This window comes from Python bivittatus, unplaced genomic scaffold (assembly GCF_059951505.1).
Source record: "Python bivittatus isolate LINGU-HERP-01145 unplaced genomic scaffold, Pbiv_v1 ctg000080_np1212, whole genome shotgun sequence".
Lineage (NCBI taxonomy): Eukaryota > Metazoa > Chordata > Lepidosauria > Squamata > Pythonidae > Python > Python bivittatus.
The window spans coordinates 19924991-19943167 of NW_028277035.1; the positions used below are offsets into that span (position 1 = coordinate 19924991).

The 18177-nt window shown below is 36.2% G+C and overlaps 1 protein-coding gene across 1 annotated transcript in view; it reads left to right on the plus strand.

Moving 5' to 3' along the window:
• The window catches only part of DOCK2 (dedicator of cytokinesis 2), a 292346-nt gene that overhangs the window by 17956 nt on the left and 256213 nt on the right, over nucleotides 1-18177 (plus strand). Inside the window, exons 7-14 of the mRNA XM_088133619.1 lie at nucleotides 1200-1335; nucleotides 2887-3041; nucleotides 3527-3608; nucleotides 6915-7050; nucleotides 8505-8580; nucleotides 9221-9294; nucleotides 9696-9821; nucleotides 11340-11464. Of these exons, the coding sequence (XP_087989745.1) occupies nucleotides 1200-1335; nucleotides 2887-3041; nucleotides 3527-3608; nucleotides 6915-7050; nucleotides 8505-8580; nucleotides 9221-9294; nucleotides 9696-9821; nucleotides 11340-11464 (910 nt within the window). The remainder of the gene's footprint in view (nucleotides 1-1199; nucleotides 1336-2886; nucleotides 3042-3526; nucleotides 3609-6914; nucleotides 7051-8504; nucleotides 8581-9220; nucleotides 9295-9695; nucleotides 9822-11339; nucleotides 11465-18177) is intronic.

Sequence of the window (18177 nt, forward strand, 5' to 3'; positions counted from 1 at the left end):
TTTTCTACCACCTCTCTCAGGCTTAAATATTTTTTTCTGTAGACCAGAGCAATTACCATAGATTATATTCATTCCTTCATTTCAGTCTGAATGTGTAAGTAGACTACAGGCTTTGCATTCAGAAAGCCCAAATTAAATCCTGGCACATTCAAGAAGGAAAGAAAAAATCCTGCCTGAAATCATGGGAAATTGCTGCCAGTGGCAGGCAAAATGGATGATGGCTTCATTCAATGTGACATCTTCTGAGGTCTTACATGATGTGAAAGAGAGAGAAAAGTGCTGTAACAGTCATCTGAAGCTTCTGTATTACCATTTCCAAGCATACTTGGAACTTCAGTCTTCATTTCAGATGGTCTGCCTTAAGTTTGAAAACTGGGCACCAAAAGAAAGGGAACTTCAGCTGACTTCAGTCAGAATAGTGCAAATTACTGTTCCTGCATTTGGTTATGTAATTACTTGCCTCTGAAAAGCCTGGGCAGCCACAAGACTAGAGGGGAATGGGGGGGGGAAAAGTGTAATTGTTTTGATCTCTGGCACTGTTCCAACAAAAACCCATCACTTGACTGTTTTGTCTTGTTTTGTTTTGTTTTAATTTCCAGGGAAACGCCTATAGGTACAAGTTGTAGCTTCTCTTCCGATGCAAATAGTAGCTTCATAGAAGTAGGAAGGGAAAGGTTTACCAATCCAGTTTTGGAGTTTCCATGACACATTTCACCATAAGTAACAATGTTGGCTGGGTTCACCCATAACAAAATGGGGTTGGCTAGTTTGTGACTCAGTATATTGTGTACACTCAGCCAAAGGGCTAGAAGTTCTTCTTTTCATCCCTGCAGGCTATAATTACTCTGGCTTCCCAGAGATTGTTGCTTTCATTGCAAAATCATGCATGTTAATTGCACTCAGGGACATACCATTCACCATGTTGATTTTGTTTTCAAAGGAGATTGCACCCTCATGAGCATTATATGGTCTGTTAACCCAAAACTTTTGTTATGTACCTGAAGTGCTGTTTCATTTTGTGTGAAGGTATTAATTTTTAAATCACATCTCAGAGAGAAACAAACATCAACAAGGCCTTTCAAGAGTGGAAGTGCCAAACAACTTGAAATGAAACCTAAGATATTTGTAGTGTGATGTCCATTTGAATCTCAAAGATGGCCTTTAATGTTGTAGATGACAGTTTCCATTTATATCTACAGGATTCTTGAGCTGGACCTGATTGTTAGAGATGAAGATGGCAATATTTTGGATCCAGACAAAACCAGTGTCATCAGCCTCTTCCATGCGCATACCGAAGCTACAAAAAAAATCACAGAAAGAATTAAAGAAGAAATGGTATGGGGTTTGCATCTCATCGTTCTACTTTCAAACAGAGGTCTCCTTGTTTATACCTACTGAGGAAAAATCTGTATAAATATCAGGAACAGCTTAGTAATTGTTTCTGTCTTTAGCCAGTAAAAACTCTCCTTCTTCATTGTGTATATTGAAAATATTTCCTTACATCAAGTATTCATTCTGGATTCCCAGCTTTTTAAAAAATTTTGAATGCAGTCAATCAATCAGTGACATGACCTAGCCTTCCAATTGGTGCATGTATTAGTGCAGACCAAAGGGCCTGTAGCAAGCTTATCTGGTCTTTTTAAACAATGTGCAATGGCCAATCTTTGTTAAAAAAAAAAAAATGGGGAAATAAAATTTAGGAGGCAGGACAAGCCCTTCCTCATTATCCATTATCTGTAGGCTTGAACTCAAACCATATTTGTATGAGGAAAAGTGAGCAGTTTTCTAAAAGCTAGTAACTTATGTTTCCACCAAGCACATTCTGTGTTAGCCAAGTAGTTGTTCTTCAAGTCTGTAGGTTATCTAGATGTTCAAGTAAGTCTCTTTCTACTGAACCAACAGTCAAAGGTTATCATGATGGTAATAGCAATTGTACATTGTGAGCAATGGCAGACCTTCTCCAGAGAACCAGGTCTGCTGGGATGCGGCATGCTTAGGCATAGGATTTCCTGTACAGGCCTTTTTTTTTGTGAGATCTAATTTCTGGCTGGTAGAAAACACTTCCTTTGTGAAGTGTTAACTTTCCCTTAAAATTAATGCTTAATTTGCTTGAGCTTATTATAACAAACAAAACTATGCTAAATATCATTTAAAAATCAGTAGCATATTAACAGCTACAATGACAGCATGTCATAATTATTGCATGACTAATATCTACCGTACAAAGTATGGAAAGAGAAGAGCAGTTTATACCAGAGGTTCCTAAACTTTTTGCCATCACACCTCCTTTTAGTATAAACGTTATGTACACATTTCCCCTAAAAATCTAAATACCAAAATGAACAATGGAAACAATACAATGAAACTTTATTTTTTAATAAAGGCATAAAAAATAAAAAAGTAAAGTTTGTGCCTCCTCCATCACCCTGTTATTCACTTGAAACTAATATTTGGGAAAGATGGATTTATTGTAACAATGAACAACTAAAAGGTTCTTCACGCCTGGACTCTGTCTGCACTTCCCCAAGTGAGGTACACCTTATAGCTTGGGAAAGCTTGCTTTATATATATATAGAAAGATGTCTGACTTGAGAAGTATAGAGGACTTCGTAGATATTCTCAACAGCAGTTTATTTAATCTTGTATCTCAGGCATTTAAACTGACTGAATATTATGGGAATTATGTTTCAACACATCTGGGCAGGAAAGGTTGGGAAAAGTGTGATAAATGTTATGGTTCAGATGGTTCCTGTCCACAAACAAGTGACATAGCATTCACATGAAATAAAATTTAAAAAAAAGAAAAGAAAAGCATACCTGTTTTATCAAGTGTTTCTGCTGTTTTTCTAATAACATCTGTTTCTCTTACCTATTGTTGGCGCACAGTCAAACGATGAGCCTGTTTATGGAACCTTCTGCCGAAATACTTCATCCCCCACTCACAGCCTTTATGTCTTTGTAAGGAATTTTGTCTGTAAAATAGGAGAAGATGCTGAACTTTTCATGTCCCTCTATGATCCCCATAAGCATATGGTGATAAGGTATGCCGATTTTCTTTCACTGATATAAAGTGGTCATCTTCCTGACAAATTAAAGTGTGTGCGTGTGTTTCATAAATGTGGGCTTATGATAATCCCTTGGAGTTTGGGTGAATTTCGGTATAATTAACCATATACAGTTTGTGAACAGATATATCTACATTAGTGAATTCTTTGGCAAGAGATCAGAAAGACTTATAGGTAGCCCAGGTTTGTATCAAAGCCTAAGCCATTTTAATAGGTTAATGGAGCTGCTTGTATCATAACATAATTCTTTAACCATTGTCTCAGGCTTTCACCATTGCCCTAGGTTTAGGTGAGGCATTGTCTGAATGTGCAGGAACTGAAATTTGAAACTAAGATCAGTTGTTGGTGGGATTTTAAAAGATGCATTTCATATAATTTAATGTTGCTTGCCAATACCTTATACAGTGGCATTTCAGTATGATAATCTGAGTTTATATAACATAATGCTTATTTTTCCATAGTGAAAATTACTTGGTGAGATGGGGGAGCAAAGGTTTTGTCAAAGAAATTGACAATTTCAACAATCTGAAAGTGGTTTTCACTGTGAGTAGATTTTTTTTTTAAATAAAACACTGTCCTTCCATCCCCACAACCCATACTCAATATGTTTTCTGGAAAGCTTATTGGATGAAATATTTCACATCTATTAAATTTCTTGAACATTCTCTCTTTTGCTAAAGTTCCTCTGTTTTCAAGAAATAAATGCTTAGCTTAATTCTGCTAGGTGACCTCACTTCATTCATCCTCTCTATGGCTAGCTTTGCACATAATGCAGAGCCATTATGTGTTGTTGACTTATTGTGTGAACTCAGCTATTATGGCTTGTCTAACTAACCATGGTTATACAAACAATGGGACTGCATGATATGTGAACAGGGCTATGTAACTTATTCTTGCATAGGATTTTTTTTTTTTTTTAGCTTATTGAGTAGCATTGTGAAATAAACTTGGTTCCTCTTTTTGAAAAATTACTGAGTGAATCATAAAACTAACGTTTTCAAATAAATGATATGGAGGGGAAACATTTGCATGCAACTAAGACCTTAACGGAAAGGCTAAATCTTGCATTAAACTATAGAAAATTTATTTTGCTGTTTCATTTCTTTCAAGATTAAGAATGCGAAGGCTCATTTTGCTTCTGGTTAGACTGAGGTAATTCTGAAACACTGAGGATAGATGGTTCTTGTCATCTTGAGATAATTGATCCATATGGTTATAGCTTGTTCATCTAGTTATATCTGGCAGACGTTTGTATTGTAGTACAGAGAAAAAAAATGATCATATTGTAGACAGATGTTATGCTAAATACAAGAGATGACTAAATCACTGAAACATACAAATGATATCCTAATTACCTGAGGACTTCTGGGGAGAAATGGCAAACTGAAGATGGCTCCACTAAAAGCAGAGTCAACAACTGTGGCGGAATGAAGACCCAGTGAGTGGACCAGCTCTTTGGGATTGCTCTCCAGACAAGGAGAGGACTTGAGATTGCCCACAAGTGCTCCATACAGTTGCTCCTCATAAGACACCACAACACAGTGGTCTTCAGCAGGTTTAGATCTCTGGGAAATGAGGGAATAGCCATCTTGCTTAAACCACTGTTGGTGCCTTTAAAAGAATACTGGGTTCACATACTTCCTTTTCTAATCACTTTCAGAAATTTCTTGTTAACTGCTTTTCAGCTATTAAGAACCTTTGGATCAACAAGTTTTATAGCACCAGCTCAGTTTCTTTCAAACTTTAGCAAAAGAAGTTTTAAATACAAATTTAAGGACTTAAAACAAATTTTCTTTTGGAATAAACAGAAAAAGGGTGATTAGGACTTTGATTTTAGAAAATTACAAACAGACTAAGGGTCCAGAAAAATTTGAAATAAGATTATGGAATTAATTTTTAAAAATCCTTCCCATGGGAAAATGCTTTTGTTTTGATTAAAAAAAAAAGATAGGATTTTAAACATTGGACACTAGAGGGAACTAGCAGGAACTAAAGATTACAATTAAAGGAGAAGAATACTTAAATTTGACTTACTAATACAGAATGAAGTGAGATATTTTAAAATTGGACATACTGAAGGATATATTTGGGCAATGGACCTAGAAGTTAATTTTAAGAGGGTCTGCCTCTATAGGTAGACTGTGTTTAAAAGATGTTATGGAAGAGGAACACATTTTTCTGGACAAGACTGAGACTGAACTGAAAGTGGATTTACAAATGACAGACTACAAGAATGATATGGACAAAGATGCTACACTGGGCATACAAAAGAAACTGGCTGATGTCTTATAAATTAAAAGGGATATACAAATAACAAACCAAAAGAGCAACTTGGATAACTTTCCTATATTGGATTTGCAAAAGAGACTTGTTAAAGCTTTGAAGAATTTGTGAAAAGGGACATAGAAAAAATGAAAAGAAATCAAGTTCTAGGATATTATTTGAAGGGACTTAAGATCAAGATAGTTAAAAGTAAAAAGAAGAATATAAAGTTGGTTGATCAAAGTTAAAATAAATATGTTGTTATCTCTGGTAACCCTTAATGGAATTTTGCTGATTAGGACTGAGGAACGAGGCTTTAAGGATTTCTTTATAGATAAGAGATAGGATATGGGAAGAAGAGATCATCTGTTGTATTTTAAGAGAAGGTGATAAGTTACTAAAATTGTTTATACTTGTAATGAAAGGGAAGTAATTTCTTTATATATTTTTCTTTTTCTTTACTACATTCTTATTTTTTCTTTTGTTTCTATTTGTTTCTTTTTTTCTTTTCTGCACTTTCTATTTTCTTTTTTTATTCTTTTATTTTTGTTTGTATTCATTTTTATCTTATTAATTGTAATTTTTAATAAATTTACTATTAAAAAATTATATACTAATTACCCAAGGACATCAGTAAATTATTGCTCATGAAGGAGTGAAAAAAGCATTCTTAATCAAGGGACTAAGAAGATTTATTAATTTCTTTTGTATTTTTGCATTACATACATAAAATTATTCTGATTAATCAGATCATATTTATTATTTTTAAAAAGCAAGTTGTACTTAAGTAACTTAAAGCCACACAGTACAAAAATACCTATGAAGAGTCTTTAATCACTTCAGAGACTTTCTCTCCCAGTAGTGCTTCCCCTACAAAACCTCATGATGACTTTTTGAACTCCATCCTACTCCAGTTTAACAAGGAGATGAAGGATGAAGTCTGTGAGCCTTTTTCTGCAATTGCTTAATAATTTATTTCTGTGCTTAAAGCTCTTGAGCCAGATTCTCTGATTTCATTGTAATTGTGGATGAGTTCAAAAATCAGTTTGTAGAGTGGATGTTATTGAGACAAAGATTATTTATAAGCATCTAAATGAGGAAGACATTGGCAGTTTTTTGGAATGATAATTCTAATGTGCTTGCAAAACAGGATATGAAAATTCATATATAGCTAATTTTGAAGATTCAACTAAATTTTTAGCACTCTAAGAGTTCACTATAGTTGGATCACTTCTGATGTTATCTCCAAATGGATTCTAATGTGGTTGGTTGGTTACTTCAGTGGATCTGAATACACCTTAAAAGATTTTAGCTCAAGAGGGATAAAAGTTTCTTTGAGAGTGACTTATTTCTCAAAATAATTTCCTGTTCTTACTTGGCTTTGTGACAATTTTTTTCTTTCTGACACAAATTCTAAATACAGATTTCATGTTGTTCAAGCCCAGTTGGTGCTGAAGTAGCATTTGCTTTTTCTATCGTTATTGCTATATTCTTGTTCTAGTAATAGCTCCAGGAAATGTTGATGTTTAGATGCCATAGATTTTTACTGTCAGTCTGTCAATTGGACTTTGCTGTCATTTATCTCAGGATCTTGGAAACAAAGATCTTGGAAGAGACAGAATTTATTTGATTTGTCAGATCGTACGGATTGGAAAAATGGATCTCAAAGACACTAACACCAAAAAATATACTCAGGGCATAAGACGGCCTTTTGGAGTGGCAGGTAAGGCAAAAAATGGACAGGATCCAAAAAAGCCTTTCATAGTCTTTAATACACTTCCACCTCTGTGTGTGTTTTTAGCCGCTCCTTGCTTACTGAAGCCCCGCCACCCCCCATACTCCCATTGTCCCTGAATACTGAGGTTTCACTCAATGCAAGCTAATGTACCCAATGTACAGATTTACCAAGATCATGGCATTTATAACATTTTTACTGCCAGCAAACATATAAGGATAAGCTTCGGCACTGGATAAATAGGATTCTGATTGTGTAATTGGACCTGGCCTTCTGTCCACTCACCTTCAGAACTAGTGTCCTTTTGTGTGTTGATATATCCATAGAGATTTTATGAAGCTATACTGGTATTTTTTCTGTTTAATGATGTAAGTTAGACATTAGTGAAACAATTCTGAAGAAAACGTTGAACATGTAGCTTAAAAGCGTTCTTTGTATTGTGTGATCACAAGAGAAATCAAGATATGAAAGTGACTGCCAGACCAAAGATCCCTTCCTAAATTTGCTCCAAATGATGTTACTAAGTGAAGTGTTCTTTAAAGTGTGCTTGGGAAAAAAAAAATCCATGAAAAAAAGGTGGCTGGTCAAAGAATGGTGGATTTTATCTTATTTTATTAGCATGAGAGAACAAGACACAGTATTTCATGCAATGCAGAATTTATATAATAATGTCTTTTTTCCCAGCAATCTCCAGATGTGTTGAATTAAAAAGTTCAATAATTATAGCCAGCAATTTCTAATGATCATTCTGGCTGGGGGTTGAGGAAATTTGTAATCCAATTCATTTGGAGAGCACCAGGTTAAGGAAGAATGGTAGGACAAGATAGGAGCTCCAAATGATCTGCTCACCTTTGCGTTATCTCATTAATATTTTATACAGGGAATAAAATAATAATAATACCAGAGCACAGGCAAGCAAAATTTGAATGCTAATGCATTATTAAGCAAGCATATCAAATCAGCTGTGTCAGCTCCGTCTCTAAATTAATTGCTATTTACTTAGGGCCTTCATAGTTATCGGCAGTTTTTCACTGATGTGTAAATAAGTAATGGATGATGCAGGAAGTGGGAGCAAATCATTAAGTTTTTTGCTTTGTAAATTCTCTTTATTGAGATTCCATATAACGTTTTCTCTGGCAGATACTGGTTTTCTCGTAGCAGCAACAGCTTCTTCACATATATCCTATGCACAACAGCAAAATATGTTGCATTGTATTTATGGGCCTTTATTTCAATCACTATATTATTGTAATAAATATTAGGTTTACAATGTGTTTTAAAGAAAAACAAAACAAAACAAAACAAAAAGTTTGCAATATGTAGCACAGTTAGAGGTACTAATGCACTTCTATATAGTTTATGAGGTATATGATTCTAACTGAGAGAAGATAGTTATACCTGTTATTTTCTTTCAAATCTTGATATATTTTTCCTCCTGCTAGTAATGGACATCACAGACATCATAAAAGGAAAAGCAGAAAGTGATGAAGAGAAACAATATTTCATTCCCTTTCATCCGTAAGCAAATTTTGCTGTTTAATACTTTTAGTTTGAAAAAGGAATTATTCTAGTAAATTGCAGTCATTATGACTTGTAAAAAATAAATCAAAATGGGCTGTATCTAAAGGTACTTTCACATAGGTGGCAGGAATCTTCTGTTTACTGAAAGCACAAGGAGAAATACTCTAAATCCAAAAATGTTCTTTCTGTCACATTCTTATCATAGCGCAGACGAAATTATTGTGCAGGTATCTGTAGATCAGCCTTAGAAGCTCTTGTCCTGAATCTCCCCGACAATCTATAATACATCTGCTCTTCCTTTGACATCTGTTGATTCCCCTTGCCGTTTGTTGGTTTCTGGGTTTGCCACTGTTTATCAAAGTTGGGAGCATTTGTTGCTTCACTATTAAGAATTCTTACTTTATCACACATTCGACAACTCTTTTATATTTTAAATATAAATTTATAAATATATTTTAATTTAATTGAATATAATATTTAACATAAATATATTTTAAATATAAACAAGCCAGTAGATTTAAATATACTGCTTCAAATTCAAGTACTGATGAAACAGTTTGTTCCAGCTGTCTCTAACTGACTTTGGGATTCATTATAATGCCTTCAGTTTGCACTAATATTTTTCTTCTTCTTTTAGAGTGCCAGAGAATGAGTTTTTGCATAACCTCTTAAGCAAGGTCACCACATTCAAAAGTGATAGTGGTGGACAAGGTGAAGTACATTCCTGTTCTTATTCCCCCTCCTATACCTATATCCTTAATATGGTGGCATGATTGGAGGCCCTTAAGATCAGTTTATATCACATCCAGAACCAAGTTAGAAGATGTGAGGCACAAGTACTAGGAATCAGCAATATTATTTAGAGACAGATGTGCACTTTCTAATATGTTTGGTTATATCAGCCTTAAATGGAACCCCTGATTCATACAAAGAAAACTTCAGTGGTGTGGAGTTTGAGCCCACTGTTGGCACATGAGCTACTTGCAATGAGGCACATTGTGAATGTGACTTAGATATGGAACTTGTCAATTAGGCTCCTTTAACTATATATTTCCTTTAAGTATTAGTTCACATTTAATGATAAGTATTCTTCATCTTTGCATGTCTTACAGGATTATGGGTAACAATGAAAATGCTTGTTGGAGACATTACTCATATTAGAAAGGACTACCCTCACCTTGTTGACAGGACAACAGTTGTTTCTAGGAAACTTGGCTTCCCTGAAATAATCATGCCAGGTACAAATTGGTCCTTTTTCCTTTGAAGCTGAAAGGCCATCTTCCTTCCTTCCTTCCTTCCTTCCTTCCTTCCTTCCTTCCTTCCTTCCTTCCTTCCTTCCTTCCTTCCCTCCCTCCCCCACTCCCTCCCTCCCCCACTTTCTCCAAGACATCAGGGGGAAAGTGAAAAGCATCATTACTGGGATTTACATTTTCTTATAGCTCTTCATTACGTCAAAATTAAATTAATCCAAACATATCTAAATCAATTAATATATCGTTTTTAATTTCCGAAGGTCCATTCAATTATGCATAAAATGACCAAATTGCAATATAGCTTTTCTTTAAATACACTTCCTTATCTCTGCTTAAATCCTTCTGGCTCTTAATTATTATATTTTTATGGCTTTGTCATGTCTAGAATTTATGTAAAAAGAACAGATCTATGAGTCACCACTCTTCAAATAATATTTCCATCTCTAGTGGAGAATTAATGGCACCCAAATAATTTGGATCCTACTGACTGAAGGAAATGATGCCAGCCAGCTGCAGGATTTGCAGGAACATGAGTACTGCCTTGAGGCCCATAAAAACAAGAAGCACTTCTGAAAAGTGGTTACCCTCTAAGGATTTTGAGCCCAACAGCTAAATGCTGTTTTTCCTTTCCTTTCCTTTCCTTTCCTTTCCTTTCCTTTCCTTTCCTTTCCTTTCCTTTCCTTTCCTTTCCTTTCCTTTCCTTTCCTTTCCTTTCCTTTCCTTTCCTTTCCTTTCCTTTCCTTTCCTTTCCTTTTTTACATTAGCAGCTCTTTATCAAAAGCTGGTTTCCAGTCTTCAGTTTGCTACAGTTTTCTGCATATTAGTGTATAGGCATGTTTTTATGGGGGTGGGGGTGGGATGTTACTCTTGTTCTATTTGCCTACTTATATTCTTACCCTCTTACTTGACATAAAATAGCTTACAATTTAAAGAAACTTTCACACAGGAAAAAACAATACAAAGAGTTTTTCAAAAGTAAATTAAAATCATTGACTACTCAAGGTCTGGTGGAAGAGATGTGTCTTCCATAGTTTCAAAGCCAAGTAAGAAAAACCTTTTCCTATAAGGAGGGAGTAGAATCTGTCTGCTCTTCCTTATGTTTGTCCAAAGTGTTTTAAGCGAAGATGAAAGAGTCTTGTTTGCAAGCAGTGAAATTTGCCCTTCCCAGTCTTTGTCTCCCTACCCTCACCTCTATTTTTGCTCAGTCACTGCATGGCCCTCATTGCCCCGTTCTTTGAATGCTGTGTTATCCTTTGCCACTTTCTCAGTCAGCTGATGTGACCAAAGTTCACCAGAAGGTGTCACTGCAGAATGAGGATTATGCATTGATGAAGGAAGTACTGTACAATCAGACTTTTCCTGAAGAGACAATGAAGTCAACATCAGGATTAACTTTATTTTCCCCTTGAATGTTCCATATATCTCTGGGTATGGAAGAAATAGCTTTTAATGTGTTTTGTCACCATAACTACTTGCTTCTAACTTTTTGCATTTCTTTCACAGGTGATGTAAGAAATGACATCTATATTACCTTGCTATGTGGAGATTTGGATAAATTTAATAAAACTACTCAGAGAAATGTAGAAGTCAACATGTGTGTCTGTGATGAAGATGGAAAAGTCATACCTGTAAGTGCTGCTCTACTGTTAATGTATATTTTCAAAAATGGCTAAAGACTAATGCCATCTTCCTCTATAGAGTTTCTGCTCTGTCATATTAATCTACTGGCTTTGGTTCAGAATTTCTGCTTGCAGAAATGTGCATCCATAAGCTGATTTTTACAGTTACCTTATCCAAATCATAAAACAAAGACTGGATTCACAAAATGTGAGAACCCATAGCATGGTTGGTTTGCTTTTAGTGTAGAATCTTAACCCAGTCTTTTTGATTCTACAACCTAGTTTATGCCTTAGTATGTGGTATGTAAAAGGTATGTGGTATATATCACCAAGGTATGCCAAGAGTGAACTGAAATGGAAAAAGAAAAAAAAAAGGATCTTTTAAAACTTGAGATGTTTGTTTGGTAATGGAAGAGGAAAGCAAATTGCTAGCAAATTGCAAGCACTCCTTTAAAATGGCCAGTGTTTGTTTTTTGGTCCATTTTGTATCCTTTGTTCCACACTTCAACATGCAAATTTGTATGAGAGTGTGAGCTTATTCAACTTCCATGTATAGCCACAGGAACACAGGTGCAAGAAATGGGAATCCAACCTGGCAATTAAACAGTGGTGAACAACAGATTTTTCTTTGTTAATAAACACTTCTGTAACAGCTTGTTGGAAATTCTAGAAGAACAACAACCTGGAATATTGGGAAACTAATTATTGCTTTGTTACTAACATCAGGGAAAGTATTAAAAATAAAATCTTGACATACGATGCTCTAAGTTCTTTTAATTTCTCTGACTATTTTCAGATGTTGTTAGCAAATGTTCTCTATAGCACGCAATTCTATAAAATGGTTACTTAAGCAATATTCTGTTTTAAAATACAAATATTTAATACTTGGGTAATTCAGAATTCCCTTGGCTCTATGATGAAGGAATGTGAACTTTGAACATGAATAAAAGTAAAATATTTCAGTTCAGTGCTGTTACATGAAGAGGTAAGGTCTCCTATGAGTTGAGTTTGACTGTTGGTGACTTCATGGATGTGTTGATACTTCTCTGGAAACAACATGAAAGCAATTTCTCTTTGCTTTCTTCTGGGATTTTTTTTTTTCCTTTTTAACTTTCCAGTCTAACTTACAGATTTAGTATTTCATGCTAATTTCCCATGTTTGGTTAGGCACTGTCCATTAGCTGGATGGTTATATATAGATATTCTTCCAGACTACTCACCTCCTTTGGCTAGCTGTCTGGAGGAAGTGTACAATGTTTAATGTACAATGTTCACCATAGAAGGAGGTGAATAGTCCACAGGAGCAACCCAAGAAGATATAGCTGAACAACAGATGGACAGTAGAAGCGACAAATAGAATAGTGCTCTCTGCCAGGGAATTTCTTCAGGATAAGATGGATAAAAATAATCCAGGGTTCCCTCTAGAGAGAGCAATGAAAGAATATAAGGCTGAAAGGCTCTACTGATCCATCCCCACAAGTACATGTACATTGATTGTATGTGTGTGTAAGAGTATTTTTGTAAGACCCCAAAAGAACAGCAGAAGGCAATGCATCCAGTCTGGCCAAAGTGGAGGTCAGGTGCAATTTCAGGACTGTGGAGAGGAGAGATAGGTGGCTGGCACATACCCCTTTGAAAAGACCCAACTTGCTGCATGGCTGGGAACAGACTTAGATTGATCTGAAAATAAGTGCTCCAGATACACTATTAAGGATGCTTAAGGTGTTGCCAAACCCTAATGGGCAAAGGCTCTCCAATGAGAGTCCTAGAGTGAAGCTTGACAATTACTTTTTTTTTAACTGGGACAATTTAAAGGGTCTCTAAGAACCAATGGGACCAGATCAATTGGAATAAAGGTTAACATTAGCATATTTAAAATGATGATACCGAGCTCTAGCATCCACAGAGACCAAGCCTGTTGCTAAATGTAGTGCAGCATTCTTAATGCATCTTGGGACTGCAAGGATAGTTCTAATCTAAGTTTAGTTTCAAGGCTGTCAAGGTTTCTAAAAGTATTGCCTTGAACACCATAGAGAAGTTGGGAAATGATTTTGGCTATAAAGACTTTGAAAGCTGCAGAGATAAGGGGGCTCCTTTCAAATGGAAAAAATCTCAGGATAGCTGAGGAAATACACTGAAACTTTGTGCAAATACTAGGACTTTAGTTTTCTGATAGTTTATTACTACAGTTTTCTATGAGGAGAAAGACGCCAAAGCCCTCAGTGTCTTTCTCATTCCCATGTGAGAAACAGGCATGACACACTTTCAAAGTGGTGTTGGAATGAAGGGACTGAATGGGAAGAAGCAACCTTTTATTACTGATGATCCCCTTAGTTTTTGCCACAGCCTCTCCCTTGGAAGTAAATCAAAGGCTGATTTAAAATCAGCAAAGGCTGTGAAAAGGTCACCTCTGGACTGGGAAAATATTTCTCAGCTAAATAGAGAAGAACCAGACAATAGCTCAAAGTTGATCACTCTCCTCTGAAGCTTACCTGCTCCTCAGTGCGATGTTTTCACTTTCAATCCAGACTAATAGTAGAGACATTTAGCATACAGCTTGCTGATTGTATTAAGCAAGCTGATGGGTCCTTCATTGGCAGGGTGTAATCTATTTCTGTTGTTTTTATAGAATAGGATAACAAAGACATGGCTCCAGTCAGTAGGAAGACATGCTGAGCTGTTAATATGAGTGAATAAGACAGCCAGCATTGGAGCCCCAATCCTTGTTCTCCCTTAATAATTCCAGGGGGAATAGAATCTCCTCTCAGGGCTTTCCCAGTTTTCAGTTGTAAAATTAAGTTTTTGAGTCAGATGTGGACATGGGAAGCCAGTCAGGAAGAATATTTCAAGAATAAATCACAGCTAGATTGGCTAATGATTCCATTGTGAAAATATTCTGGAAATAGTTCTCCCAGGAGTCTGAAAATATTTGACAGACTGAACTGAAACCTCTATCATTAAAGGAGTTGTTAAGTAAACACCAGAAGATAATAAACTTTGTTTAGATATTTACTTAAACAATTTATATGGCCACCCATCTCACTGAGGGGGAATTGACTGATTATGTGCCATCAAATCAATGTTGATTCTTAGTGACCACATAGATAGATTTTCTTCCATGATAATCTCGCCCTGACCTGGTCCTTCAGGTCTTCCAATGGTGCACCCACCATCACTGTAACTGAGTCCATCCATCTTGCTGTTATTTGCCCTCTTCTTCTCTTTCCTTCCACCTTTCCTTTCTGGGTGGCATACAAAGAATTAAAACCAAAACAATATAATTAAACCAGCAATCTACATAACAAATGTCTGAGGTTGAAAAAAAAATTGCTCCCAATTTACCACAGAGAAAAACAGCAATAAAATCAATCAACTAGTAGATCTCTCTTAACTTTCTGGCCCAGATGGCTAAGGGAACAGCCAGTCTTTAGTACCTTATGAAAACTAACAGGGTCAAGACCAGCTGGATCTCTAGTGGGATGCTGTTTCACAGGGCAAGCACTGCAACAGAGAAGGCATGACTTTTGGGCCCAACAAGATAAGATTGCTTGATAGAAGAGACCCCAGAGCAACCCCTCCCTATCAGTTCTGGTGAGACAAACAGAGACAATAGGAGACAGGAGGTCCTACAAATAGCTTGGTCCTATGGCATATTGGGTTTTACAGGTAATAACTAGCATCTTGAATTGTGCCCAGAAGCCTACTGGGAGCCAGTGCAGCTCATGGATCAGCTATGTTATATGAGTGTGTTGTAAAATGCCAAAAGCTGCCAGCATTGCTGTATTCTGAACCAGGTGTTGCTTCCTAATGCTCTTCAAGGGCAGACCCATGTACAGTGCATTAGATTAATCCAAAGAGAAGATTACTTAGAACATAATTCTCTGTGCCTAAGGTTCCCCTAATCCTGAAAGAGTTGGTCCAAAAGATTAATCTGGGTGAAGGTCCTCCTAGGCACAATCACCACCTGCTCTTTCAGCAAGAGCTGTGAGTCTACGAGGACACTTGGATTTCATATCATCAGCTCTGACTGGGGGAGTGCAGCCCCATTCAGGGTTAAAAATGGAAAATCTCCAGATCTGGGTCCTTGAGTTTAGCAGTTGCAATTAAGCTCCTCCATTTCTCCATTATTGCTTTCCTTTCCTTTGATTTTAGAAGGGCTTTGTAGCTCTTCCTTTCCTCTAGGAGTATTTATAACATACCTGGAGAGTTGTTAACATAGAAAACATCTACTGCCATGAACAGGACCTTTTTTGCTTTGATACAATCAGTGTTGAACTGGGGTTTGGATCTAATATGAGGGAGACTATGACAGTCTGAAAGTAATCTTGACAAAACAGTTCAAAGAGTGATAAAAATAGACTGATAGTGCACCTGCTGGGAGTAGTCTGCTAAGCAGATTTGAGAGTGAAGCTGAAGAACAGGATCTGAATTCCAGAGAGCTAGCAGGTCTTTTGCCCTCTTGAAGGTCATTTATACCGAACCTCCCCCTTTGTTATTGAACCAAGAGGATGGTGGGCTTTTTCTAGGAATTTAGTACTGGCTTTAGGATTAAGCAGGCAAGAGAAGTGATTACTGTCAAAGCAATTTCTAATACAAAAATGTGTTAAGTGAACACAGTTGTGTGAAACCAAGATAGAATTTATCACACTGGCCTCTTTAGAGCCCCAGAAGGTGAGTTCCCTGTTGGAATCTTCCCTAGTAGTGCCACTAAGAATGACAAGGTCCAAATTATCTCCAAACTAACTGGGCCAATCAAAAGCCTGCCACATTACTATGCTTCTTCTTAGATTGTTTGACATGGGAATAATAAGTTCCCTCTTTGGGGGGAGGAGACCAATTAAAATGAGCTTGTAAAATGGTGCCATTACCTCCACTGCCGGCAATTACTACTGCAGCATCTGTGTCTAAATGTAGTACATTTGTAATATAACTGTCAAGAAGGTCCCATAGATGTCCCTATGTCTGCAAAGTGGAGGGAGGTAACTCTTAATAAACAGAATATTGCAGGGCCTATATTGGAGGAGACCATGCTGGCACTTCACTCTAGTAATCACATGAATATTGAACCGAGAGGAAACTTTTACAAAGCAGCTTTGAGGGGATGTTTTGTTGAAACCTTTGTCAAAGTGAAGCATCTCTTTGAAGTTTTGCTCAGGTCTAATAGACAATAACTTTCATGTTCCATTATTAGTTTGAAAGGCTTCCACATCAGATGATACTTTGGCTTTTCTATTCCTCCCTACATATTAATGGAAAGAAGCTCATGCCTTCCTCTTTGCCCACTGGGGACATTCAGACTAAAGGGGCTGGGCCCTATGGAGTGGTTTCCATGAGGTGAAAAGTGATGAAAAATTGTTGAAGGATAGAGCTGTATCATTTTTTGTTATTTACTTACTGGGGTATACCTTGGCTTTCCTTCCTTCCTTCCTTCCTTCCTTCCTTCCTTCCTTCCTTCCTTCCTTCCTTCCTTCCTTCCTTCCTTCCTTCCTTCCTTCCTTTCTTTTTCTTGATGTGTGAGGTTTAAAATGTATAAACACGTTTTAAAATTCTTGCTTTTGCTTAACTAGCAACCACTTTACAGACAGAAAGACAACTAGACTAAAGCAACCGCTTTGCACCAAAAGGGCACACTAAAATGATTAAACTGTATGCATAGGCGATATGTCCATTTATTTATTTGTATGTTTATTAAAGAGATTTATATGGCTGCCCATCTACCAGAATGAATTCTGAGCAGTGAAGAAGAATAAAAACACAATGGAATTATAAAAAACAATTAAAGAAAACAAAAATCTTGAGGGCCCAACAAGACTCACATCTACAGATCAAACACACCATGTCCATAATGCATATTCTTATTGAGATACTAGTTTTCATATTGTTTGCTGAATGTTTTTTTTATTGTTACTTGTTTTTTTTTTTTTGCAAATTGCTTAAATCTGTTTAAAAAACTTAGACCATGTAAGATGGCAGAAGAATGTATATAAATTGAAAGACTCCTTTTGAAAGATCAGTAAAGATTCATGACTGTATCTCAAATCTAATACTTGGTCTAAAGTATAAAATACTATTTTAAGGCTTATTTATTTATTAAGTGCAATGTATTTATTTCTTCTTTTGCTCTTTCTGCAAATTAACATAAATATTCTACAGTTTGGTCTAGTAAGCAGGAGACCATGAGTTCTAGTCTTACCTTGGGCATGAAAGCCAGTTGGGTGATTTTGGACCAGTCACTGTCTCTCAGCCCATGATGTCAGGCTCTGGTGACAAGCCGTTTGGTCAATTCTTGTCACAACCAATGGATCAACATTTGGGTGATCTGAAAAAAAGCAGGAAAAATGCTTGGAAGAAAAAAAAAATCTACATGTAATTTCTGTGTGCAGTGTTGGCTCAGTTCTATAGATGCTTTTGATGTGATAAAAAATGTAATTTAACAGAAAATTGTAAAGTGAGAAGAGAGGGAAAAATAACACGTAATTAGCCAACAATCCTTTCCACAGGAAAGTTTCAAACTAATTATCTGTTTCCATTGTCAAATTTCCAGGGAATTTCCTATGGAATGAATACAATTGATTGAAATGAGAAGGAAGAAGGGAATTTGAAAGAAAGAATAGCTACATGATACAAAAATATAAAAGAAATACAGTTTATTTATCTAACAATGCTATCCCCACAAGTTTTCCACAAATATAAAATCCTGCTCAATTGAAAGTATATCCATC